The 27,292-nt window shown below is 46.0% G+C and overlaps 5 protein-coding genes across 7 annotated transcripts; 3 read left to right on the top strand and 2 right to left on the bottom strand.

Moving 5' to 3' along the window:
• The first annotated feature begins 354 nt into the window (after window positions 1-354).
• On the top strand, window positions 355-4,866 carry steap2 (STEAP family member 2, metalloreductase). Its single transcript, XM_020940749.2, has 5 exons — window positions 355-742; window positions 1,283-1,449; window positions 2,001-2,528; window positions 3,496-3,660; window positions 4,579-4,866. Exons 1-5 carry the CDS (start codon window positions 355-357, stop codon window positions 4,864-4,866), a joined length of 1,536 nt encoding a protein of 511 aa, XP_020796408.2.
• Window positions 4,867-6,480: 1,614 nt separating this feature from the next.
• mos (v-mos Moloney murine sarcoma viral oncogene homolog) lies at window positions 6,481-7,738 on the bottom strand. The gene has a single exon (XM_020940734.2). The coding sequence runs from the start codon at window positions 7,661-7,663 to the stop codon at window positions 6,668-6,670; it is 996 nt and encodes a 331-aa protein (XP_020796393.1). The 5' UTR covers window positions 7,664-7,738; the 3' UTR covers window positions 6,481-6,667.
• A 442-nt stretch (window positions 7,739-8,180) lies between these two features.
• plag1 (pleiomorphic adenoma gene 1) lies at window positions 8,181-15,192 on the bottom strand. Of its 2 annotated transcripts, none has more exons than XM_055151187.1 (3): window positions 15,060-15,192; window positions 13,519-13,823; window positions 8,181-13,142 (listed from the first exon to the last, which is right to left on the bottom strand). In XM_055151187.1, exons 2-3 carry the CDS (start codon window positions 13,749-13,751, stop codon window positions 12,071-12,073), a joined length of 1,305 nt encoding a protein of 434 aa, XP_055007162.1. In that variant the 5' UTR covers window positions 13,752-13,823; window positions 15,060-15,192; the 3' UTR covers window positions 8,181-12,070. The 2 variants fall into 2 exon arrangements, with proteins under 2 accessions (XP_055007162.1, XP_020796422.2); XM_020940763.2 differs by lacking the exon at window positions 15,060-15,192 and adding an exon at window positions 13,913-14,035.
• Window positions 14,664-19,848, top strand: LOC129408095 (uncharacterized). The gene is made up of 3 exons (XM_055150845.1): window positions 14,664-14,908; window positions 16,285-16,337; window positions 19,367-19,848. The coding sequence occupies exons 1-3, from the start codon at window positions 14,664-14,666 to the stop codon at window positions 19,846-19,848; spliced, it is 780 nt and encodes a 259-aa protein (XP_055006820.1).
• On the top strand, window positions 19,570-22,937 carry chchd7 (coiled-coil-helix-coiled-coil-helix domain containing 7). Of its 2 annotated transcripts, none has more exons than XM_020940745.2 (4): window positions 19,570-19,711; window positions 20,524-20,583; window positions 20,654-20,752; window positions 22,608-22,937. In XM_020940745.2, the coding sequence occupies exons 2-4, from the start codon at window positions 20,530-20,532 to the stop codon at window positions 22,713-22,715; spliced, it is 261 nt and encodes an 86-aa protein (XP_020796404.1). In that variant the 5' UTR covers window positions 19,570-19,711; window positions 20,524-20,529; the 3' UTR covers window positions 22,716-22,937. The 2 variants fall into 2 exon arrangements, with proteins under 2 accessions (XP_020796404.1, XP_020796405.1); XM_020940746.2 differs by having other exon boundaries at window positions 19,579-19,711; window positions 20,494-20,583.
• The last annotated feature ends 4,355 nt before the right edge of the window (window positions 22,938-27,292 follow it).

The raw sequence follows: 27,292 nt of genomic DNA, 5'->3' as shown, positions 1-27,292 counted from the left end.
AAATCATTTTCTTTACTAAAAAGCAATAATATATCAGAGTATCATGTGCATTCAATTATCACATGTATTGCCATATCGTGATAATATCGATTTTATCAATAAACTGATTTTATCAACGATGTTATGTATTATATTATGTATTGTATGCTGCCTGAAATATGAATACAAATTATCTATCTTCCTTTCTATCTTTGTCACTGTGAGCCCTGTATTGTGTATCATATCTTATTTTGTGATATATATTGCAGCATATATTGCAGCCCTCATGGCTGTCCAGGCTCTGACCCTTGTCTCATGTGGCAGGTTCCTCTCCGGACCCTCAGCTCTCTGAACAGGAGCACACAGCACACAGAGATGGAGTCTCTGTCCATGAGCAGCAGCAGCAGAACTCCAGTATTCATCACCTCTTCCTCTTCTTCACACTTCCTGACTCCTCTGAGGAACGGCTACGGTGCAGCCTCCGGCCCCTCCGGCCCCTCCACCCCCTCCGGCCCCTCTGCCCTGCCCACCATCACCATCCTGGGCTCGGGGGACTTCTCCAGAGCGCTGGCCCTGCGCCTGCTGCGGGGGGGCTTTCATGTGGTGGTGGGGAGCCGCAGACCGAAGCAGGCGGCTCACTGCTTCCCCCATGTGGTGGACGTGACGCACTACGAGGACGCCGTGGGGAAGGCCAACATGGTGTTCCTAGCCATCCGCAGGGAGCACTATTCTGTGCTGTGGGACCTCAAGCACCTGCTGGAGGGTACGGTACTGGAGTCATTTACACATGTATATGTGCCAACTCCTGACAGGTCTCACATGAGACTGGAGCCTGTACTCCTGTGTCTATTAAGAAATATCTGCCATAAAAAACGGTTTGAATCTGATCAAAGCCTGCTCTTTCTGATCACACCACAGGAGCTCTGGATTTACATATTTCCTCCTGATCTCTGTACTATATAATTCATGAATGACTTTTTCAAAATAGATTGTATTTAGTCAAAGGAATTATATGTAAAATTGTTAAAATTCATAAACCTGACCTATTTGTGTCACCAGATACAAGATAAACAAGTTTAAATCAAATAAGGCAACCCATTTTTCATCGTCCTGAAACCCATCTGTAATGTCACTCTGTGTAACCAGTGAGACAAAGATGACTGTGACAGTGAGACAGATGACTTTGTCAGACTTTATTGCATTTTCCTCTGGGGTCTCTGAAAAGTATCTCCTCATACAGATGATAACAGACTGACTGTGTGATTATTACAAAGACAAAGTGTTCTGTTCTTCTGTGTCACAGGGAAGATTCTGGTGGATGTGAGTAACAACAGGAGAGTGAACCAGTACCCCGAGTCCAACGCAGAGTACCTGTCCTCTCTGCTGCCCTCCTGCACTGTGGTCAAAGGCTTCAACGTCATCTCCGCCTGGGCCATGCAGCAGAGCTACCCCCTGGATGCCAGCACTCACGTGGGTATAACAGGGTATATTCTCCAGCACTCACGTGGGTATAACACACCAGTGCATGCACTACATACACTATATACTAGTATATACACATCTCTACACCTGCAGTGACAGGTGCAGTGACAGGTGTACATCTGCAGTGACAGGTGTGCGTCTGTGTGTTCATCAGGTGTACATCTGCAGTGACAGGTGCAGTGACAGGTGTACGTTTGTGTGTTTGTCAGGTGTACATTTGCAGTGACAGGTGCAGTGACAGGTGTACGTTTGTGTGTTTGTCAGGTGTACATTTGCAGTGACAGGTGCAGTGACAGGTGTACATTTGTGTGTTTGTCAGGTGTACATCTGCAGTGACAGGTGCAGTGACAGGTGTACGTCTGTGTGTTTGTCAGGTGTACATTTGCAGTGACAGGTGCAGTGACAGGTGTACGTTTGTGTGTTTGTCAGGTGTACATCTGCAGTGACAGGTGCAGTGACAGGTGTACGTCTGTGTGTTTGTCAGGTGTACATCTGCAGTGACAGGTGCAGTGACAGGTGTACGTCTGTGTGTTTGTCAGGTGTATATCTGCAGTGACAGCGTGTGGGCGCGGCAGCAGGTGATGGAACTGGCGCGCCTGCTGCACTTCCGGCCTGTGGACATGGGGCCCCTGAGCTGGTCCCGGGACATCGAGACCATGCCCCTGCGCCTCTTCCCCGGCTGGAGGGGCCCCGTGCTGGCCGCTGTGGCTCTCTCCATCTTCTTCTTCTCCTACTCCTTCGTGCGGGACGTCATCCACCCGTACGTCCAGTCCCGACAGAGCGACTTCTACAAGATCCCCATGGAGGTGGTGAACCGCACGCTGCCCGCGGTGGCCATCACGCTGCTGGCTCTGGTGTACCTGGCGGGGCAGGTGGCGGCGGGGCATCAGTTGTATTATGGGACTAAATACCGGCAGTTTCCGGGCTGGCTGGAGGGCTGGCTGCGCAGTCGCAAACAGCTTGGTCTGCTCAGCTTTTTCCTGGCTGCGGTGCACGTGCTCTACAGCCTGTGTCTGCCCATGAGGAGGTCTGAGAGGTACCAGCTGCTCAACACCGCCTACCAACAGGTCAGGAACTCCACAGTCGTACAGTACAATGTCCTACCAACAGGTCAGAAGCACCGTTCATACATGCAGCCTGGCCTAAGAATTTACCCACATGTTGCTAGAAAAAGGTCATGTGTAAACAAAGCTGGAAACTGACTGAAATGAAATTGCAGGAAAGGATTAGTATGTGTGAATAAAGACAGAAAAATGAAAACTCACATACACTGTATAAAAGACGTGGAGTAATTGTGGAGAGTGTGACGTCACCCACAGTGTTCAGCGTCGCTCAAATGAGGCTTGTGATGCTCACGGTGAAGGACGTGAATCTGGAGCTCTATGTTATGAACATGATTTTTTGACGGACAAAAGAATGAAAAAATAAATAAAAATGAGGACCATGTGGAGCAAGTTAATATGAATATTTTAAGACCAAAATTGCGAGGCTCACAGCAGCAGGTACAGAGAGAGGAGCCACAAGCTCCAAATGTAAATCATCGCGAGCACGTTACCTATGTCCACTCATATGTACACTCTATGGTCACTTATAGTGTTTGGCTCCAGCCAAATGAGGCTCACAAGGCTCGCAGTTATGCACAATCATTTTGAGCCGAGTTGCATATTTGGAACTGTAGACATTTGACCGTAGCAACCAAAGAGCCAAACCAGGAGTGGGTGTCTGTTGAGGGTAATGCCCCTTCCGACCTAAAGATGATACATTTAATCAACAAATACATGACTGCAAACAGAAGAGGTTATTACCTAACAACCTGAACAATGTAAATATCCTGGAGCTTGTCAGATCTTGTTTGTCTGTGTGCTGCTGGACAGCTCTGTGTGGGTTGGACATTACGAGCGAGTAATAGTCATGGTTAGGAAAAGAGTTCAGCCAGATCCCTCTTCAAATATAATGAATACGTAGAAAAAGTTCCATGTTTTTCTCCATGTTCTGCTCCATGTTTTTCTCCATGTTCTGCTCCATGTTCTCCAGGTCCATGCAGAGGTGGAAAGCACATGGAATGAGGAGGAGGTGTGGCGTGTGGAGATGTACGTGTCCTTTGGGGTTATGAGTCTGGGTCTGCTGTCTCTTCTTGCTGTTACGTCCCTGCCCTCTGTCCACAGCGCCCTCAACTGGAGGGAGTTCAGCTTCATACAGGTGACGCAGCACTGGCCATGTTCACAAGGCCCCACTGTAGGCTTATCTGCAAGATGAATTGTACTTTACTCAGTTACATTTAGTTCTACTCCTACTTGAGTAATATATTTGACAGCACTTTTACTTAAGTTCTTTAGTTGTCCTTCCTCTTTCCACTGTAACTCTACAAGTGACAAAAGCTTAAGTGACATTCTCATCATCATCATCATCGCTCCTTCAGATATGATTTTTTTTGTCTCATTTTGGGACACACCAGTGCTGTGACAGCAATGAAGAGACAAAACTAGAATGGCTCTCTGCTCTCTGACACAAACACTAGACTGTGAGCACTGACTACAGTTACTCAGTAGTTGTAGTAGTTTCCATACTTCAGTCATTTTTACTCTTACCTAAGTAGTAGTTCGCAAAGGCCGAGGATCTGCGCGGTTCTAGTAGTAGTAGAAGTACCTCAACCCTGCGACACCATTTAAATGCAAAACACGTGAGAGTGAGAGCAGAACCTTCTGGAGCTGTTCTGCTCCGAGTACAAACAAGAGGCGTCAGCCCAAACTCCAACACATGATGAGCTTCAGGAAGAAAATGAGTGCACTAAAATTCATTTACATAAAATAAATGTTGCTTTTGGGGCAACTATTGTTATGTGATTACTTGAGATTAATTAATTACAAAGCCTGTACTAATAGAGGACCACACAACTAATAATATTTTTAAGCAATAATACTGTTACATGGGCAGTGGTAGTGGTGGTAAATATCAGAAACACCCTAACATGCCCAAATCTGTCCTCTAGTGGTGGGGGCCTGTGATTTTTAGATTTTCTGAGGCTAAGGCATAATGTAATTCAAAGAGAGCCATGACCGATGTGTAATAGTCACCTCCACACCCTCTTCATAACCTCTGTGTGTTCTGTGTTGTCAGTCGACGCTGGGCTACATCGCTCTGCTCATAGCCACTCTGCACGGGCTGCTGTTCGGTTGGAGGAGGGCCTTCCAGTGGGACTTGTACCGCTTCTACCTGCCCCCCAGCTTCGTGCCCGCTCTGGCCCTGCCCGTGTGCGTGGTGCTGGGCAAACTGCTGCTGCTGCTGCCCTGCCTGGCCCGCAGGCTGCACCTGATCCGTAGGGGGCGGGACAGCCGACAGGATGGCCCCTCGCGCCTGGAGCCTGTGGGGGCCGCTGTGTCCCCAGAGAGGGTTACCATCATGTGAGGGGCCCCACTCTGAGAGGAGATAAGGGACATAAGGGGACTGTTCCAAGCTCCACATACAGATCCAGCAGGAAGAGGGACTTCATGGGAACACGCTGCTCAAGGTGAAGGCATTAAAGTGCCTCTGACAGGTTAGACTACTTGTGTTACTGAAACAGTTCAGATCACTATATTTAAGATTTTTGCAACAATATTCACACTTGTTTTCTCAATTTGGCCATTTTTAGGTTTAAAATTTTACTTCCTGTGTGGAAATTGTGGCATCACACTAGGCAATTCTTTAATCGTTTGCTAGCAAAACTCCTCTAATGTACACAGAAATGATTATCTGACAAATACAAATATACATAATACATACAATATACACATTATATACAAATAAGAAAACATCTTTATTTTGTTGAAATCATGTTTAGAGAATCAGAAAAAATGTTTTACATGTAAACTGTGCCAAACTTTTGGATAGAATTGTCCCTAGCGTAATGTCCTCCGAACGTTTGAACTCTCCACTTTCTGTGATTTCCAACATATCTTTCAACTTTTCTTCACAAATTGCTTTTTTATTGGTGTAAAATGATCTGTTATCTATCATTTATATTTACAATAGTTATAATCCTACCAAATTAAGTCAAACTCTGTCATAGCCACTTTAAAGGTGCACTATGTAATTATAAAGGTGGAGGCCTCCACGGGCTTCTCTATGGAGATTTTATTGTTTCACCTGGAATATTCCAGAGTATGGCATTAAACGTGTCCATCTTGCACTTATTCAAATACTGGTGTTTAAGGCCAAATATACCTGAAGGGGAGGTGCTTATCTCCATGGAGTTACTGCCCTAAATGTCATACTGTGGAAGATGCCAGCGTTTCCATGGAGACAAGCGGGTGACGAACCCTCCACCCACAGTTACAGAGTGAACCTTTTTTTTGTTTCGTTAAGGACCAAAACTTCTTTCAGATGAAGTGATGTCACTGACTGTGACTCTTTTGCAGCACTGTCAATACTGACAGCACAGTAGAACTTTGTTTTAGGCTGTTTTAGTCGACTAAATCCTTCCATAATTACCACTGGTTCCTTTCATTCATATCAGTGAAGTTTTCAGACCACAGTTTTAAAGTTTGTAAAGAAACACAAATACACTCAGATCTACAGTGAACAACATCAAAGGTCGTCTCTGAGTATATGATCAGTTACACTCCACACTATGTTTTGGTTATAAAGTACAAAATATCAGAATATAAGTGATAGATTGGTTGTTTTATATTACATCTGGAAGGTTGACAGTTGAATCCCAGCTTCAATCTGTATACCAAACACCTTTGAGTCCTTGGGCAAGACATTTCATTCACCTTGTATGTATGAATGTGGTAGATGAGCCATGCTTTTGTCAGGTTTGTTCCTGTTTGTCCCTGCCCCTGTCCCCGTCCCTGCCGCTCAGTGGTGTCCTCAGCTCCACAGTGGTGTTTCTGTCTCTGCCTGGTGAGTTTCAGTGCGCTCCCCTGTGTACACTGTGCCATAATGTTGTGCAATAAAGTTTAGATCTATAAAAACTCCATATGACTGCAGTTTGTACTTCTGCCCAGTATTTGACAGACAGTAACTGAGGAGAGTTGCTAAAGATAAAAAAAAAGTTTAATGAAAACATTTAAGAGCAATCACAACAACACTATTAAAACATCATCATACAGTAAAGCGCATATCTGCCACAGTCCCATGGTTGAATTCGTCCTCTAGGGTGAGCTAAGGAACTGGGTCTGTAAATTTCACTTGTTCAGAACCAGAGGTCCAGTGGCCACAGTGGTCACGTGTCCTCGCCCCTGGGCAGCAGCTGTAGTAGTTCCTCTGAGCTTGGTCTGTTCTGGGGCTGTGCGCTCCAGCAACGCCTCAACAGCGCACGGTAAACCTGCCCACGCGCTCCGCTGAAAACCGCGTGCCCGTGAAGCTGCGGCCGCATCTCGTGCGCCACTACGGCGTAAATGACGTACTGTCGGTCCCCCTCGTACGGCTGGTTTCGAGTCAGCAGTTGCCACAGCGTGATGGCGAATGAGAACACGTCCGCTTTGGCAGACACGGGCTCGCCTTTGAGCAGCTCCGGAGCGCGGTGCGTAAACGTGCCGCCTACGTGGCTCAGCTGTGGGCTCACGGCCGCAGCCTGTGACCCGGGCTCCAGCTTCAGGGAGCAACCGAAGTCCGCGATCTTGACCACATCGTCCTGGGACAGCAGCAGGTTCGCAGGTTTAATGTCCAAATGCAGCACATCGTGCGCGTGAAGGAAGTGGAGACCGTGCGTCACGTCCTCGGCGTAGCGCAAACAGCGATTCTCTTCCAGTGGACCAGTGCCGTAGATAATCTGCTGTAGGTCCGACACGCAGAGCTCCATCAGCACGCCCCCTAAACTGCCCTCGTACTCCGGCTCCGCGGGCACACATGTGCTGGCAGCGAGAACGCGCACAATGTTCCGGTGGCGCAGATGCGCCGCGTTCAGTTCGGCCCAGAAGCTGTGTCTTGAAGCCAGGCGGTTCTTAGTAGACCTGTTGACCCGTTTGAGTGCCACGCTCTGACCCAGGTACTCCGCTCTGAAGACCGAGCCGAAGCCTCCCGAGCCCACCGGTCCCACAGTCCGCAGCTCCGGCCACAGAATCACCGAGGACCAGGGCCGGGAGCAACGACCAGGGCGAGGAGCGGGGATGTGCAGGGTGCTGCCCTGTTTGAAGAGCGGGCTGCTGCAGACTCCCGTGCCAACGCTGGGGAACAGGTCTTTGGGCAGCAGCCTAGACACGGGGATGGGAGACGGCATGGCTCCAGTGCGGGCGCATCCACCCCGACCGCCGCCATTATAGCTCTAGATAAACACTGTAGCGACAACACAGCGACGCTCTGCGGGCGGAGGATGCACTACAGCAGCTGAGGTCAATGGGTTCAGTCTCACACAGCGGCCTCCGATCACCCCGCGTGTGTTCGTGCGCGTGCGTAAAGGACAGAGCCAGCACGTCTGAACGAACACAGACCAGCGCCACAGCCGCATCTGAACCAAGCTTCAGTCCGTGTCAGGTCCGGATCGGGCGCGGGTCTGAGCAGTGGGCTGTGGGCTCTGGGCTGGACAGGACTCAGCCTCAGTGTCATGTAGAGTGCGGACTCTTGTCTCAGAGGACAGTCCTGTGGGGCTGCAGCGGAGAGCCGGGCGGTTGTAGGCGGATTTTTGATATTCACTGGGTTAATGTGGTGACATGTCACAAACCACACCACACCAGAGCTTCATCTTTCACTTTATTGAACATATACAAACACTAAAGTTGACAACTGCAGCTCCCCTTTTTATAGCAGCAAGGTATGGAAATCAACTCAGCGTTGCCAAACAATAAATAATCTGCCTCTTTGGATGATGTCATGTTACAAAGACACAAGCCGCAGCTCTATTTCACTTTACACAACCTCCAAACAGAGTGTACACGACGACTACACAACCCAACAGTGTGTGTGTCTGGACTAACATTAGGACTGTGTTATACAAATCAAACCAATGTGTCTGGAATGCAACACTAGTGACTGCGGAGTGCTCCGAGGGGTACATCTGACCCCTACAGTGTGCTCCTCTGAGGGGTACATCTGACCCCCAACAGAGCTAATCGGAGGGGTACATCTGACCCCTCACAGTGCTTATCTGAGGGGTACATCTGACCCCTCACAGTGCTCATCTGAGGGGTACATCTGACCCCTCACAGTGCTCATCTGAGGGGTACATCTGACCACTGACAGCGTGGAGTGACTTGTGGAGTTCACTTGGATAAAGGTAAAAATTCAGGATGCACATAAATGGTGCTAAGGCACTGTTACAGGATAATACTATGACGAGAAACAGTCTCATTGTTTTTCTCAGTTGCATACAGTATATTGCATACAGTATATTGCATATATGTTCACTGTGACTGGTTCCGTTTACTTGTTATTGAGATCATGATGGAGGTTGACCCATAACAGGACAGGGTGGGGAAAAGTAGTGGCCGTGAATCATCATAGAACCATGTACCAATACAACATCAACTACTACTACAACTACTACAATTGTATACTGTCAGTGGTCAGAGTGACCTCCAGAACCAAGCAGCATGAGGCTACAAGAATACAGGCATAGAGTGTCCAAAATCACAGTATGATGTCAGGATGCAGAGGACAGAAAGATGGATAGAGAGACCAGGAGAGAGAGGAAGAGAGAGAAAGAGATGGGACTTAGCACCTTGAGGAGAGTCAGTGTGTTATAGCAGCTATAGTTCAGTCCAAACATTCAGATTCACTGTACAAACATGAGAAACACTCAACATGACAGATGTTCCGACAGTTCCTTTACATCCAGTGCCCCCCCAACAGTAACCCCGCCCTGACCAGCGTTTGTTTTGCATTGTGGGGACTTTCTGACCCCAAACGCCAATTTACTCAACAAACTTTGCATACAGATTCAGCAAAAACATTCAAAGATCATTTGGGGGGTACTTTGTTCTAATTTGTCGGTGGCGTGTATCAGTGGAGGGCGCTGTATGACCTCACTGAAATTTGTTTCAGTCACATTCAATTTGACCATAGACAATAGACTGCACATTAAACACCTCACTTTTTAAACACTGGGAGCAGTCGAGTCCTTGTACCCAATTTTTCCCATGTTCCCATGAGAAAAATGTGTGTTGCCCCAGTACACATACTGTAGAAGCAGCTCTTGAGGTCAAAATATCTGTGTTTTACTGTCAGATAGTCAGGATGTTTGTGTTAGAATGCTAGTTGATGTTCTGTTCTTTGCAAAACTCCGCTCTGGTCTCAGAGAGTTGAAAAGCTCTTAAAAGTTCACGGTGAATAATCTGGATGCTTGGAATGCATACGGTAAGTGAAGAATAACTTTGGACCACTGCAAACCATTTAAAACAAACTAGTAGAGTAAAAATAAGGTACAGAGCTTTTAAAAATAGACTAAAACCAGAACTGCAAAATGAATCCAAGAATCCCATGCACTTCAGAACACGTTTGTGGAGGTCAGTAATATGCAGTCTATGGTCTGTAAATACTGATGATAGAGGAAGCTGTGTTCTGTCAGCCGATCACTAAATTAGCATAAACATCTCCAATCTTCAAATCCAAAGTCATGATTATTGTTTTGTCAGGGATTCAAAATGGCCGACGATCAGAGCGGTCACAGCGGCAGAATCCAGCTTCCCTCCCAAACACATGTGCAAGTAAAGCAAAAACACTGTCCACATTGTACCTGCAAAAATAAACGTCTTTATAAAGTATTGTATTTACACGGTATTGTTCTCTTAAAAAAAGCTAAATATATCTTCTACACATTTGTAATAAAGATTTGAAAACGTATTGGAGAAAAATAAAGGCATTGGGTTTACCAAAAGTGCTATGATTACAACAACGAACAATAAAAACACACTCCCACATGTAAAAACCTTCACAAAAATGTTGGGACATTCACTGATAAAATCCTTGTGTTTGTGGAGAGCGCCATGAGCACAGGCGCTGCATGTGAAATGTACAATAATAATAACACGGCATAGATACATTCTGAGCTCTGGAGGATAAACTGATGGTGCAAAGAGGAGCTAAGTGCTGATGGCAGCTCTACAGGGGAGAGCTCTGCAGAGGTGGGCCACACCTCGTCTCTACAAGATCATATCAAGTTATGTCACTAGTTTAATTAAAGGCGTACTATGGAACTTTTCTGTGTGCCACACGCTTGTCTACATGAACATGTTATTGCTCTGCTGAAAATGTTCCACAGTCTGGCATTAAATGTATTTATCTTTTGTCAATATGGCCCACCTCTACTCTGTCCACAAGGAACAAGGCCCTGGCACACATTGGCATGGAACATATGTGTGTGCGTGTGTGTGTGAATGTGTGTGCATAAGACACATGCACACATGACTCACGTGTGTGTATGTGTGTGTGTGTGTGTGTGTGTGTGTGTGTGAGTGTGTGTGCATAAGACACACACACGACTCACATATTTGTGTGTGTGTATAGAACACACACTACTCTCGTGTATGTGCATATGTGTGTGTGTATAGAAAACACACTACACGTGTGTGTGTGCATAGGGCAGAGTCTGTTTGATGGAGCTTATAAGGTAAAACCAGCTTGAGTTGAATGGTTCATTATTAATGCTCATGTATGTTTTATACTGACAAGGTGCTGCACTTTGCTTCAAAATACACAATTTGTTTGTTTTTGAACATAAAAAGTATAGCTTTTTGTGTAGTAACAATCGCTCTGAATGGGCTTAAGCTTATAGTAAATCTCTCAGTATTGTGTACCTAAAGGTGAGTCAGGTCGGGTGTATACACCTCCCATACACACAGGAGGCGCTATTGCACTGGAGACACTAAAGACCCCAGCACAGTCCTGTCGAAGTGTGGCACATGGAACAGAAGATATATGTTAAACTACTGTAAATGCTCCAAACACACACACCACCACAGAACAGGTGATGCCACAAGTCTAAAGTGCTATATATAAAAGATAAGTACTGTTAAAGAGGAGTGAAGGCACGCCCCAGCGTGAGAGGAGAGAGCACCTGCCCGACACACAGTCCACACCTCCACACCGACAACGAGCTCTCACACACCTCACATAGGGCTCTAAAGGCACTGCTGGGGACAAAGAGGAGGGCTCTAAAGGCACTGCTGGGGACAAGGAGGAGGGCCCTAAAGGCACTGCTGGGGACAAAGAGGAGGGCCCTAAAGGCATTGCTGGGGACAAGGAGGAGGGCCCTAAAGGCACTGCTGGGGACAGGAGAGAGGGCCCTAAAGGCACTGCTGGGGACAGGAGAGAGGGCCCTAAAGGCACTGTTGATGGTACATTTAATCACAGTGTTACCAGGGACCCAGCACTCAGGCACCAGAGCCAGAGAGAGTTCCCTCTGCTCCTGAGGCTAGCTCCCTCTGCAGTGGACTAAAGGTACTTACACCAGTGAGAAGTTGATGTAATCCTATTGGTTGCTAATTTTAACATAGTTTTGTAAACTATTTTATTCTGGGTTGACTTTTAATGCATATTATTGTAATTATTATCTTTGTTGTATTAAATTATACTAAGCATTTTTACTCTGAGGCGTGGACCCTGTTTGTAGGAGAATGGGCTCTGGTCCCTCTCTGGTCCCTCTCTGGTCCCTCTCTGGTCCCTCTCTGGTTCCTCTCTGGTCCTTCTCTGATCACTGGAAGGCCTGGTGGAAGCGGGGCAGGGTGGGAGCACTGCTCAGGCTGGACATAAAGGGGGGGAGCTGCAGGGAGCTGTCTGCAGACTCCGGGGCGTCCTCCAGAGGCAGGGGGTCCTCACCGGGCCGGTAGCCCCCAGAGGCCTCCCCGCTGCCCCCTGCCTGAGCGCTGTACGCTGGTCCGTTCAGAGGCAGGAAGTTGAAGAGTTGGGAGAAATCTATCAGCGAAGAAGCTAGCGACTCGCCTGTCATGGCTGCTGTAGGGGTGGACATTTTGGACTCTTGGTCGGGGTCATCTAGCTCCAGTTTGGAGGAGGGGGGCAGTGGGGGCTCTGGGGCAGAGGAGGAGGAGGGTAAGTCCATCAGGTAGGTGTCCAAGTCTCCCTTTAGGGCGTGCTCCTGCGAGGAGCCGCTGAATGAGGTAAAACCCAGAGGGTACTTGAGAGAGAAAGGCTGTGTGGTGAGGGGGTAAGGCTCTGTGTCCAGGCTGTGCCCGGGGAAAGCGCTGTGAGGCTGGGCTCGTGTGGAGGTGCCCGCTGGGTCGTACACCCCGGCCTCCAGGAGGTCGGTGGGTTCGCTCTTCACCCGCAGCAGCTCGCGCCCGTGGCTCTTCTTCACGTGGCGGGTGAGGTGGTCCTTCCGGCCAAAGCGCTGGGCGCAGTACTGACACAGGAAGTCCTTGCGGCCCGTGTGCACCACCATGTGGCGGCGCACGTCCTTGCGTGTGTAGAAGCGGCGCTCGCAGTGCTCACAGCGGTGCTTCTTCTCCTTGGTGCCAGAGGAGGACTTGCCCGCGTGGCTCTTGAGGTGCTCCAGGAGCAGGCTGGTGGAGGGCAGGCTCTGTAGACACACCTGGCAGGTCAGGTCCCCGCTGTGGGCGGCGTGCAGGGCCAGGTGACGCTTGAAGCCCAGCTTGGTGTTGTAGCTCTTGCCGCACTGCTGGCAGCAGAAGGCCTCCTTGTTGGGGTCGTGGGTGTGCAGGTGGTTCTTCAGGTGGTCTTTGCGATGGAACATCTTCTCACAGTACGAACACTTGTGGTTTTTCTCTGGAGAGTGCGTCGCCATATGCCTGCACACATAGAGCCTGTCACACTAATGCACTGTTTGAGTTACACATATGTTAGACACACACTGTGTGTCATGGACATAAGTACATTAGTCTTACATAACGTCTTTACAGATGCTCCAATTCCCTTTATAATTTGGTGCATTTTTCATTCACTCCACACTTGGTGGTGGTGAGGTTCTATTGTAGCCACAGCTGCTCTGGGACAGCCTGATGAGGCTACCAATCTGCACCATCAGCCCCTCGGACCACCACCAACACTCACACCACATTCATCAGGTATTAGAAAGAGCTAAAGGCAGTGTGGAGCCAAAGGTCAGGTGAGATCTGAGTGTGTCATGCTAAAGCCAGTGTATCGTCTCAGTGTTGTGTGCTTTACCGGAGCAGCTTGTACTTGGACACAAAGGCCTTGGAACAGTCGGGCTGGGAGCAGCCGAAGGGTCTCTCCCCGGTGTGGGAGTATGAGTGCACCTTGAGCTTCTCCAGGCTGTTGAAGGCCTTCTGGCACTGCTGGCAGCAGAAGTTCTTCTTGGGCTTGCCCTCTGCTCTCCTGCGCCTCCCGCTGGTCACCTCCAGGACCTGCTCTCGGGGGGCCTGGGGTCCGGTGGCCATGGTCTCTACAGGAGAGGGGGGCGGAGCAATCTGTCCAGTTTGATTGAGTCAGACCGGCCCACACCCACAGGCCTACAACACAAGCACAGCAGAGGAGCATTTTCAATGTTCTACTGTAACAAACAAACTCTGCACATCCACCAGGGGGTGCCTGCACTCACTGAGTCTGTCTGATAGACAAGAGGAGCACAGGTAAAGGGCCCATGTGACCGGGCTGCTCCACACAGGGACCACAGTGCAAAAAACATCATCTCATGAGTGTCTCAGAAGAGTCTAAAGTGGCACGTTACACACACGTTACACTTAGGCTGCACATGCTTCAGGCCTGTGCGAGGGTGAGACTGCAGCTCTATGGTCCAACACAAATAAATACATTGATTTGTTTCACTCTGTTCTAAACATCACTTTGGGGAGAAGGACCCCTCCTAAAGGCAGTGTATCAGCCCACAGTGTGTGTAATGACATGGTTGACTTTGGCTGTTGCTACTCTGTGGATGTCAAATAGGTGATTCTAATCTAGGCCTGTAGGCGGTGTGTGGTGCAGGAGGAACTCTCCAAATCAGAGTGTTCGCATCGCCACAACAACTGCAACTGCAGCATTTATTCAGATGTGATGGGAGTCAAACGGGCCTAGTGTGTTTGGTGAAAGTGCATCTGCTCTTCCTCACAGCCCGTCTCCACAGTCAGAGTTCTACCACAGCATCACCCCAGAGGAGCCCGCAGACAGTGTACCTGCCACCCGGCTCCGAACACTTCACAAGTCCATAATTATCGCAGCAATCTCTGCTTCCATTTTGATGTTTGACGACAGTAGCCCACCGCAGCATGTGTGTGTCATGTGCGGGACTGTGGCTCCATGTGCGGTGCGCTGCTACAGCTCACCGCGGCTGCCTCAAACCCGCTTCAATCGAGATGACACCGTGCGCTAAAGTGCACCCGAACCCCGGCCAAAGCCCGAACCAAAGCCCGAGCCAGAGCCCGTGTCATGCCGCGGAGCCGTGCGGAGCTCCGGTGTCGTGCGCCGCAGTGCCCCCGCCATGCCGTTGTTACTGCGCTCTATTCCAAATAAACTTGTGTCCAACTTTCCCCGCTGCCTCTGCTCCACCGAGTGTCAGCAGACCCCCGCAGTCCCGACAGCACCTTTTTCCCAAGGACTGGTGCGGTCCACGCGCTTTGTCACTGCTCGCAAACTCAGTCCTGATTAACACTAACTTTTCCCCCAGCTCACCCCTCTCTCCTAATTGAAATAACCCCGATATTTTAATTCAAATACAACGTAACCGCTCACTTAATTTACGTCAAACTTACCCCGGATGCTTTAACATCGTTTCGGTAGAGTTTTTCTGGACTTTCAACTATTTTCCGAATTTTTAATAATTTTTTTCTCATATTTTTTGCGAGACGCGGCGGGCCTGAAAATTGTTTGCTTTCCCCTCTTTCGAGCAGCCATTGTGTATGCGCTGCGGTGCAGCCCAACTACCCTTAGCCACGCCCCCTGCTCGCGCTGGCAGAATGGATCGGCCGGAGGGACGCCCGCGCTCATTGGCTGTGTGGACATGTTGAGTCCCTCTGTCCCCAAATTCTGCTCACAAAACAGAGTATTTTTAGAGGAATAGGACTCAGAAGGTCTTTATGTCTCTGCCTGAGTGCGTTTGACCCACCCCCTGGGCCAGGCAGGTCTCCAACCCACATCCTGGTCAGGTCCTAGTTCACACACCGTGGGCAGGAGATGCAGATGTGCAGATGAGCACATGTCCAATCACATGTGTGCATCATGCAGAAGGAAGGTTATAACTAGGTGTGAACAAAGACTGTTTGTTTTATTGTTGTGTGTCTTTGAGTTTGACTCTCTCTGGGTTGTTTTGTCATTTTGTGATTATTTCTCACCACCAACAAATGTGAGTGAATGAACAGCCTAAAACACCAAACTGTGAGATGAAGCTCACTTAAAGACACGAGTCAAGAAAACGCTTTATGAGACAAATGGCAACACTGCAATTCAGATGGAGACCTGCACAGCACCAGCACCACAGTGTACACATGTGTCCACACACATCTACCTCACACTGCATCTCTGTGAACAACTTTCACTGTTCCATGTGTGTGTGTGTGTGTGTGTGTGTGTGTGTGTGTGTGTGTGTACGCGCGCGCAGGAGATGACTGACAGCTCAAGCGCACCAATGAAAGCAGGAGAAAGCCTCCCCAGCGCGTCTCTGCGTCCCTCTAGTCGATACATTCTGACAACAACTTTACCAATTTAGCCTGGTCATAAGAGTGCTGTGCTGAACCTGTGCGCGTACCGTCCACAGACAAATGGACGCCTAAATTACCAGATATTCTACCGACAGTTCTTGTTTCCTCCGTTCATACCGCAAAAACTCTAAAATAAGCACGAACTGGAAAAAAACCCGATTGGCTGCGGGACTTGTTGCGCTACTGCAGGCGGAGTGGGGAGCGCTCCTATTGGTCCGTGCGCGTGTCAGTCCGCGGCTGTTCCTGGTGCGCTGTTTACACCGGAGTTATTACGGTGTAGGGAGCAGCATGCTAAAACACGGCCAGCCCGCACTTCTGCACGGCTCACGGGAGGTACGCGTTACCAGCAGGCTCCAGAAGAGCCCGAGTTACTCTGTTATGATCTTCTCATGTCGTTTCCTCATCACACACACCTGGAGTTGTGTTTTGTGTCATTCACACTTTTCACACACTAACCCTGCACATTTAGGCTGAGTTCTGCTCTCAAACTGAAAACACCCTGTTCCACCTTGTGATGTCACATGGTTATAGGCCTATAGTAAGTGCTCTACTGTGTTTTTAAACTCCACACACCGTCACTAGAATCCTTTGGATGATCTCAGCTTTATAATTGCCAATCTCTACTGAACTAAGGGTTAAAGGAGCTGTTCATGATCTGAAGGTGGAGCAGAGCACTTGGAGCTTTGGAGATGTAGACAGACTAATAAAAAAGAGTTACACAAACATGTGTGAATGAAACAAAACACAGGAGATAACAGCATTATAACATGACCTACATCTTAAAAGAATCAATTTGGTGTAATACCTTTAACAGAACTGAAACTATGATAAATATTAACCACAAAGATGAGAGAGGAGCAGAAGACAGGAGCAGAAGAGAGGAGCAGAAGAGAGGAACAGATGAGAGGAGCAGAGGAGAGAGGAACAGATGAGAGGAGCAGAGGAGAGAGGAACAGATGAGAGGAGCAGAGGAGAGGAACAGATGAGAGGAGCAGAGGAGAGAGGAACAGATGAGAGGAGCAGAGGAGAGAGGAACAGATGAGAGGAGAGAGGAGCAGATCAGAGGAGCAGATCAGAGGAGCAGAGGTAGAAGAACACTGAGCTGAGGGTGAATGGGACAGACTTTCCACAAATGCTGGTTCTGATCAACATGGGCCTACTGTTGTTTCAGATGACATTACAACATTCTATAGGCCAATATTATTTAATACTGATGTGGACAGATGAAATTAATATTGCTGAAGTGCAGATTCTTGTGGTAATATGAAAAATATGAGAAATGATCAGGTTCCATATGTGAGAATTTACCTTTCTGTGTGAAATATGGTCAACAGGAAACTCTGACTCTTGTCCTGATCTGGACATATGAGAGTTGTGACAATACGAACTCCTCACTGTGGCCCAAATACAGTTGGATTATAATACGTGGTGTCTGCTCCTGAGCCCTCACCCAGGTCTCCTCTGTGGTTTCCTTCACTTGCTTCCTCACAGCTTTGACACCACTTAATCTGGCACATTTGATTGGCAGCTGAAAAATGGAGGATCAAGGAGAGAAGTCGAAGAGAAGGAAGCGAGGGCGAGAGAAATGAGATGCCCCCATAGTACACTGACCCCGGGGTCACCATACCCCCCCCCCCCCCCCCCATAGGATTTGGACTCCCTTTAATTTTTCTTTAGTAGTTACTTATCTGATCATTATTTCTTATGTAATTTACTTTTATGATATATTACTACATATTCACTTTCTTTTAAAGTATTTTAAAGAATGTTTTGATGGAGAACGACTTGGTATTTTGTGTAAATGCAACGTATTGTTAAAATTGCATATACACAATCTTGTCACTTTTTATATTGTATTTGACATTGTTCTGATTTTTAGTTTGCTCTGTTCAGATAATCCTTAATCATAATGTCAATTTAGGCAATGGTTCGTAAAAATAACGACCTTGAATTTAGTCATGTTGGGTTATTAAATCTTCTCATATCCCCTGTTGAACTACTTAATTGATCAGCCCTGTCTATTTTAACAAGATTCCAAATCTTTATACATCACTTTGATTACCGAACTAATTAATAACAACTTATCTCATGTTCAGTCAAATATGTTTAAACAACTAAGTCATTTGTAACATTCAAAAGTTATAATCAACATAAAAAATGCATCTGAGTTCTTCAAAAAACACTTTTAAATATGTCACTATGTTTTAATTTGCAGATATAATATTAATATTCAATGTTTTTCTATAGAATTCAAGTTGTTTATTAATAAAATATAGATTTTCATAGGGGGATCAATATACCAAAATAGGATTCTGACCCTGGGGTCAAAATACTATATGTTATGTTGACCCCAGGGTCACCTCACCGTGGGGTCAACATCCTACACCACATCCCTACTCCTCTCTCTTCGCTCTCCTTTCTCCTCCTCATGTCTTGTCTCCATCTGTATGTCTGTGTGTCTATGTGTCTTAAAAGCAGTTAAAGCTCAACAGTTGTAGCTCAGAAAAGGAGCTGGATGTCCAGAGATGAAAAAAAATCACCATCACAAATCACAATGAGAAGATCACAAACAGTTTTTGAAGTACCATCATATCCTTCTCAAATAACGAAACCTCCTGTGTTCTTCTGCTTCAGAGCTGCTAACCGTGTACTTTAGATCTGAACATGTTCTGAAATGTGACTGTTGGATTTTGGGTTAGCATTTATTCTGTGTGTAACAATACAAACACTAACATTGTTTTACAGTAAAGATCAGCCCAGACCCTTTCCTAATCTGAACCATTACAGACCGGTGCCTAATCTTCACCAGGTGGAGTCTGGTTAAGATTGCACCACACACAGAAAAACTACTGACAGGCCTATGCACTAGGACATGTTCACTATTGTGCTCTGTGGTGACAGAATAACTTTAGGTGAAAACACTTCTTAAACGGCCCATATTATGCATATTTTCTGATCTGTGTTGCTATGTAGTGGTGTTTTGTTTCATTCACACATGTTTAACATACACACCCTGCAACTCTTAAACACTACACCTTGTGATGTCATGTGGTAAAACAGGAAGTGCTCCACTGTGCTTTTAAACTTTATACACCGTCGCTAGAATCATTTCAGTGATTTCACTCCTGGAATTGCAAATCTCTACTGCACAAAAGGAAAAAAGTAGGCCTGACTGTTAACTTGAAAACTACCACTTCATGACATCACAAGGTGTAACAGAGCATTTTGAGCTTTGGAGATGTAGACAGACTCATAATAAAGGGTTAGTCAAACATGTGGAGTTCTGCAGAGACTGTTGGAGGTGAAACTAAAGCTAATGCAGCTCCATGTTTAATCACAGAGTTAACAGTCTGTGTCTCCAGGCTGCAGTGGCTGCTCCCGGGCCGCAGGGGGCGCTGTGTGGTCGTGTGTGAGTCCCGGTGCCTCCGGGGTCATCTCAGTTCAGCTGCCCTGTACACAGCGTCCTGCACCCGGCTCCTGTCCCCGAGCCCCTCCGTGCGCCCAGACCCGCGCTCAACGCTCTATTCCCGGCTACATGTGGCGGAGCTCCCCGGGCCGGACTCCCACACGCACACACCGACACAGGCGGGACCAGAGCGGGACCAGAGCGGGACAGAGCGGGACAGAGCTCCGGGAAACGGGCTTTAGCTCCGCGGCTAATGTTGTGATCCGAGCCGAGCTGCAGCTGAAGGGCGCAGGGACAGAGGGTATGTGCCGCATGTGCCGCATGTGCCGCATGTGCCGCATGACCAGCAGCCCGGACACTAACGCTCCGTTTACGGGAATATTCTTCACATGTTGTGTTGTTACTAGTGAAGTGTGCGGCTCTTTGTGGAGCCTCTGAGCTACATGAGGATAATCCACAGTCTCTGGTCTGATAGACTTTACAGTCTGCGCGTTACTCAACACTAATGGCCTGGTGACTTCTGTGTGATCATGGGCATATTATAAAACAAACTGTCACTCTTCTTTATGTCATGGCTCTAGAATCACCGTGACACCTCCTCTGTCTGAAGAGTGTGTCTAGGAAACATGTTTCCTCTGGTTAAACGGACCTGTTTCCTGCTGTGTGTCTGTGCCACCATCACACTCTGCCCAAAAATAACGTGCTTCACAGACTCTTGTTAGATTTTATTTTATTTTTTTTACATATTGAGAGAGGGTAAAACACATTTTCAAATTTGTTTTATGATTATTGACATCATGTCCAAACAGCAGTGAAACAGTCAATATTCCATTGTGAGACTAGCTTTATAGAATGAAAATGTCTAAAATAATTTAGTATTTCTTTGAAATTTATTGTGACCTGTGAAATCACAGCATCAATTATCTTGACACGTTGGTAATGTTGTGTTCTCACACACGTATGTCTTTGAACACATAGGCTTAAGTTCTGTACAACTGCCAGTCTAATCTTAATATATGTATATGTATAATATTATACAGAAATATTGCTAATCAATCTTTTTCCATGATTGTGTCTATGCAGATTTTATTTCCTGTGTCTCTTCTGTCTCAGACCCAGATGGATAAAAATATCAGAAAAGTGCGGAATGAAGACATAAACCCGTGTCTGGAGGTGTGTACACTCTTCTTCACTCTGCTCCGTAGTGAGAGTGTGTCCTCTAATGTCCCTCTGCTGTGTTTAGGAGACTGACGCCTCCCGCATGTGTATGGAGCATCACAACTATGAGAGGGACAGGTGCGGCGCGTACTTTCAGAACTACAAGAACTGCAGAAAGTACTGGGTAAGTAACTACAAACATAATTTTGATACTAAGGACTAGACTTGATACTCAGTGCTGATTCTGATACTACGGTCATAATAAAAAACACTTTATTTAGACAATATGTGCCCTTTTCCTGTTTGGCTCTAGACATTAAAACACTGAGCTGATGATCTTTTTATTAATACATATTATGAGGGGGACTTATGCAAAGTTTCTTTTTTTTTGTCTTCTACCATGTTATAACATGGGCCCTCATCAAAAACATGCCTGAAGAGGTTTTACATGTCATCCATGGATGTCTGTCCTGTCCTCCTTATTATCCACCCACAGGCTTACATCATGCTCCATAAATATACAAGAACATGGCAGAAATCTGCACACAGCAGCTTCACAAACCTGATGAAATGTGCAGAAGTTTCATTAACAGGATGCACGCTGATTGTGTTGTGATAGCGTTCTAAAGGGGGAATGTCTTAGTGCGAAGAGCAAAGGGAGGAAAGACTCAGTGAAACGAAACGAAAGTGAAACTTACAAAACATTTTAACAAATACAGAATTTTCAATACAATAAATGTGTGTTGGTAATTAATACCCCATAGAGGTAAATACTCTCTCTTTATTATGAGTGAGTTGGCTTTTGACCTCGTTTCCATGGAAACAATATTAATCTAACTTCCCACTTCTCCATCGAACAGTATAGAATGTGATGTCATCTGAAACACAGCAATACGTGGTGCTCCACAGTGACTGCCCACCTCTTGGTTTTTGGAGTAAATGCCTCATCTGTGTATCCCCTAGGCAATAGAAAAGGATATCACTATTACTTTTGGAAGTTTGTTTGTAGCTAATCGGCTATTTGGTAACTAATGAGGGAATGTTGAGCTCCAGTCCTCACAATATTTCACTGTGTTCAAAGTTGAACTAACCAGTCATGCACTAGTTTGACTATGTATGTGTGAGTATGGGGTTTTAATAGCATTATGTACTGGGCACATCCTAGTCATGTTTTATTGGCAAATTAGCTGCTGTGCTCCTCTTTAGTCCTCCTGACCCCACCCTCCTCCTTTCTCTTTTGCCATGTTTACATGAGAGCTTTAATTCCAAATAAAAATAATTTAATTCTGAATAAAAATGAATTCCGCTTTTTAAAAGTCCATGTAAACACTTAATTCCTAATGAAAATGATTATTTCGAATTAAACTTAATTCTGAAGTGTCTGGTTTATTCAGATTTTAAAACTGAATTAATTTATTCCTGGATCATGTAAATGTTTATTCTTCTTAAAATAATTCTAGTGGTTCAGTTCATGCTCATTGTGTCGCTCTTCTGACGCGATCTGGACAATCCGGCTCCACCTGTCCTGGCTTGGGACTTTGATCCACGTCTCTTTGGATTTGTGAGCGGGATGTGGGAGTGGGCTGAGGTAGAGCAGCCGATGACTCAGTTTGTCGTCTTCCTCCCTTCTCCGACACTCTTCCCTTCTCCTCCTCAGCTGACCGACATAAAGTGTGATGAGACAATTCTCCAGCTGCTGCTTCATTATCATCAAAAACACTGCTGAAAAACTTTGTATTATGTTTGTGTCTGTAGCGTAATGACAAACCGAGATGACAGAAAAGCCGGTCGCAGATGAAGCGTGTGTTTTCTTCTGGTAGCCATAAATACGCTTACGCATAAATACTGCCCTGTCAGAACCCTTCTAAATTAAATAAATGCAATTTAATTTGTTTTCCATGTAAACCTCACTCATGTAAACCACTCTCCCCTTTAGTCCTCCAGGTAGTGCCCAGTTTAGCAGCTCTATTTGAAATGCGGTTGTGGGTGGATTTTAGGTGTTTAGTCCCATTTTAATGAACGTGTGTGTTTTTTCTCAGCATAACATCATGGTTCAGAGGCGGAGAGAAGGAGTCAAGCCGGAGATGCCCACAGCGGCTGAGAGGCAGGAGATGCTGGCTGCACTGGGGGGGAGAAAGCCCTACTGACCCACAGCTCTGCAGAGGCTCTGTACACTTTCTAAAGGACATGTGTCTGTACTGTGGACTGATGCTTCACCACAGCCACTCTATTGCTTTACTGAATTCTGATTGTTTTTGTTTCACTTTAAATTAAAATGTTGAAAAGGTGTTTTTGTGTGTGTGGGTGTGTGTGTGTACTGGATGGTCATGGGTTGTGTAACTTGTTCTGAATAAAGCTGTAGGGACACACCAGTGCTCAAATTTTGTTCTTTAAGGACAGTGCACAAAGGGCTATTTTCTGATGTATATTATAATGTTTCCACATCACAAACATACTTGGAGTTTTGTGTAGTATAGGTCCTGTGTATGCACCTGGTGGTTCTCAGTTGATCACAAATGAATTGGTAAAACAGAAGACATAGACTGTAAACACATAGAACTACTCCAAGTGCATACAGAGTTCACAGATTTGACTGCACATGAACAGAAGCTGTCAGTCTTTATTGTCTGATAGCGCCTCCCAGAGGACAGCTCGACCTACAAACAGATGAGCTGGACGAGAGGGGTCCAGGATAGATGTAGGTTTGAAGCAAATTTTGCATCTTCAGAGGCCCCACGCAACAGACCTGCATAGAAATGACAAAAAGGTATGGGATTAGATCAATTCCTCCAAATCGGCATATCACTCTATCAACCCACTCTACATCAACCCACAGTAACATTACAGGTAGGCCTAAATGTAGGCTTAGTGTTTTCAGATTCTAGAATGTCTCATATTCTCAAGAGACAAACTTCACTATTGATTACATTGTACTTTGTCATTAAATATCATGTAATAATGTTTTCATGCTGTGATGTCATCTTGAAATCCAGCAATAGGCCAGACACACACACATATACACACACACACACAAGCCCTGTGTCCCCTGTCCCAGCAGATTTATCCAAAACCATTGATTTGTTTCAGCTTTATAATAATAATAATAATAATAATAATAATAATAATGATAATAAATTTTATTTATATTGCACTTTACATAAAATAATCTCAAAGTGCTACAGGTAAAAACAATGAGTAAAAAAGTGCATCAGCAAACAGTGGCTCAAGCTAAAACCATTGCAGGAATTAATAAGATAAAACAAGAATAAAATACAATTAACAAAAGGCTTTAGTAAAAAGGTATGTTTTAAGATTTTGTTTAAAAACAGAAACAGGCTGTGGGGCTCTCAAGTGGTCAGGGAGAGCATTCCAAAGCCTTGGAGCAGCAGAGGAGAAGGCCCGATCACCCATGGTGCAAAGTTTGGTTGTGGGGGGTTGGAGAGTGTTGGTGGCTGCAGAGCGGAGGGTGCGTAAGGAGGTCTGGGGAGTGAGGAGTTCCTTAAGGTACTGGGGGGAGTGACCGTGGATGCACTGGTGAATGAGGAGGGAGACCTTATACTCAATCCTGAGTGTGATAGGGAGCCAGTGAAGGGATTTCAGGATGGGGGTGATGTGGTCAAATTTTCGCACTCTCATCAGGATTCTGGATGTATTGCAGTCTCTGGATGCTCCTGCCAGGTATCCCGATGAGGAATGCGTTACAGTAGTCCAACCTGGAGGAGATAAAGGCGTGGACGAGCTTCTCTGCATCTGCCAGGGAGAGAGCTGGACGGAGTTTTGCGATGTTCCTGACAGTGTTGTGCAAGTTCACAGTTTTCATGAACTAGTTCAAAGTTCAGTTCACACTTGTTCAAAGTGAATAGTTCACGTTCATAGTTCACAATTTTAATTTTGAACTAGTTCAAAGTTCAGTTCATTTTATATTTAGATGAGATCTGTAAATGAAAGGCTGCTTTTATTTTTCAAACTGACTTCTAGTTTACAACAACTTTACAAGATACACTGTTGGACAAGTGACTTTAAAACTGTAATGTGTTATTTATGACTTGTTACTGTCATTTCAAAGTCATTTGTTACATTACAATATTACTGTATTTAAAATGTAAAACATTACATGACTATTGCAGCACTTTTAATTTACTCTCACCAAAAGAACTGTTAAGATGCTGAACTTTTGCGCCGTATATGGACTGAACCAGGACTAAACCAGGACTAAACCAGGTCTAAACCAGGTCTAAACCAGGTCTAAACCAGGTCTAAACCAGGACTAAACCAGGTCTAAACCAGGACTAAACCAGAACTGAACCAGGTGTAAACCAGGACTAAACCAGGTCTATACCAGAACTGAACCAGGACTAAACCAGAACTGAACCAGGTCTAAACCAGGACTAAACCAGGTCTAAACCAGAACTGAAGCAGGACTAAACCAGAACTGAACCAGGTCTAAACCAGGACTAAACCAGGTCTAAACCAGAACTGAACCAGGGCTAAACCAGAACTGAACCAGGACTGAACTAGGTCTAAACCAGGAATAAACCAAGACTAAACCAGGACCGAACCAGAATTGAACCAGGTCTAAACCAGGACTGAACCAGGACTGAACCAGGACTAAACCAGAACTAAACCAGAACTGAACCAGGAATAAACCAGGTCTAAACCAGAACTGAACCAGGACTAAACCAAGACTAAACCAGGACCAAACCAGGACTAATCCTGGACTAGAACTTGGAATCTAGGACCGCCCCTGAGAGAACCCCGAGTGCGATCGAGCGTCAGCTGCGTTTAGTTCGGTGGAGCGCGGACTTCTGCGTCGGTCCTTTCGCTCAGGATCACGGTCTACGCGGGCGCACCTCCGGTGTTTCACCGCTGCTGATATCGCGGTGATTTTAGCAAATTTGTATGAAGAAAAACGAAAAACCCACCATTTCAATCCAGGTTAAAAAAGCATTGTGACGCGCGTTACTGACATATGTACCAAGTAAAATAATACGTGCGCGGAGCAGCACGTCCTGTGCGTGTAGATTTCAGAAAATAGGATCCATCCTATTTTTTGACGCTCTACACGAGCGTAGGCGCGTATCCCCGTCAAAATACACAGAGAGCATGTATCTATTGTTGTATTTTGTGCATTTACCATCAGCACATTGTGCTCCCTGGGCAGTTGTGTATCATGTGAAAGAGCCCAGATCCACATAGACTGTTAATTAGTGCTTTGAAATTTACTTTTGAAATCCTTGCGTTTGCCGTGGTCAGCCTGTACAGAAGGTAAATACAAGCAGCTAAACGCGCCCAGTCAAGTTTGATTGACTTCCCATTGAGAGACACAAGAGCCCGTACGTTCCACTAAAGCTGCTGGTGGAGTCGCCTTCACGTTGACACGCGGCTGTGGTTTCGTGAGGTGAAGTGCGAGCAGATCGTCACTCTTCAAATTCCGACGTTTAACTGAACTCCAACAGTGACATACGTCGTTCATCACACATAATTTGAACAAATTCACGTTCAAGTTCTTGATTTACAAAAGTGTTGCGTTCAGTTCAAAGTTCACTGAAAAATGAACGTGTTCAATGAACGCGTTCTTTTGAACTCGTTCATGCACAACACTGGTTCCTGGGGTGGTAGAATGACGTCTTACAGAGGTGTTTGATGTGGGTGTCAAAGGTGAGTTGTGAGTCCATTGACACCCAGGTTGGTGACAGATGCAGAGAAGGGAATCGTTTGACCAGAGAATGAGATACTGGTGATGGTGGAAGAGCGGAGCTGATGAATTGTGCCAACCAAGATGGCTTCTGTTTTGGAACTATTGAGTTGAAGGAAATTTAGCTTCATCCACTCCTCTGTCTCCTCCAGGCAGGTGGTCAGTGTGGATGATAGTAAGGGAGTGGAAGAAGTGGGGGTGGTCCGTAAAAGCTTTATACAAGAAATGTCCCAGGTGTCCCTGTTTTTGACCATTCTGATCCCTGCTAACAGTAAAGAGAGACATACATTGACACTTGTTTAGGTAACAGACACGCATCAAAGCAGTTTGCTTGGCTTCAGAGTCGGCGTCAGAGCACATCTACTGGAGGGGCATGGGTCACCAGCAGGGGGGGCACTGCCATTTGAGAAATATTTTAACGCGGTGGAGTCATACACAGCAGACATGCTATCAAACACGTTCTTTAACAGTATTAGGCTAATTATGTGTTGTTGTTATTATAATCATTATTATATTAAGATTATTATTATTATTATTATTATTAGCTGCAATAGTTGTTGAGGTTGTGTGGTAGACGATACGCACACAAGACAATAATAAAAGGTTGAGGTTTATTAAAAAAACAATAAGTCCTGCCACTGGTTGTAAACATTAAACAACAACCTCTCGTCAAAAACACCTCTGAACTAGAAATAACCACGCATCGGACAGCACCAGGGCTGTAGTGAACGTGGTACGCGAGTCGCCGTCCAGTCCTGTCCTATCCTATAGAGACCTGAAACTTGAGGGACCGGGACTAAACCAGGACTAAACCAGGACTAAATCAGGACTAAACCAGGACTAAACCAGGACCAGTGGCGGCTGATGGTATAATTTTTGGGAAGGGGCACCAAGGGCAAAATTATAAATATATATTATGAATAATATATGTATTATATATATATATATATATAGGCTGTAGTATTATAACAAATACCAGAAACAGACATTTTGGTTAGTACTGGCTGAACAGTATCGATCAGAGCACAA

Source organism: Boleophthalmus pectinirostris, unplaced genomic scaffold (assembly GCF_026225935.1).
Source record: "Boleophthalmus pectinirostris isolate CB_2022bp ecotype Guang Dong unplaced genomic scaffold, ASM2622593v1 HiC_scaffold_15, whole genome shotgun sequence".
NCBI lineage: Eukaryota > Metazoa > Chordata > Actinopteri > Gobiiformes > Gobiidae > Boleophthalmus > Boleophthalmus pectinirostris.
This window is presented reverse-complemented; position numbering and strand designations above follow the sequence as displayed.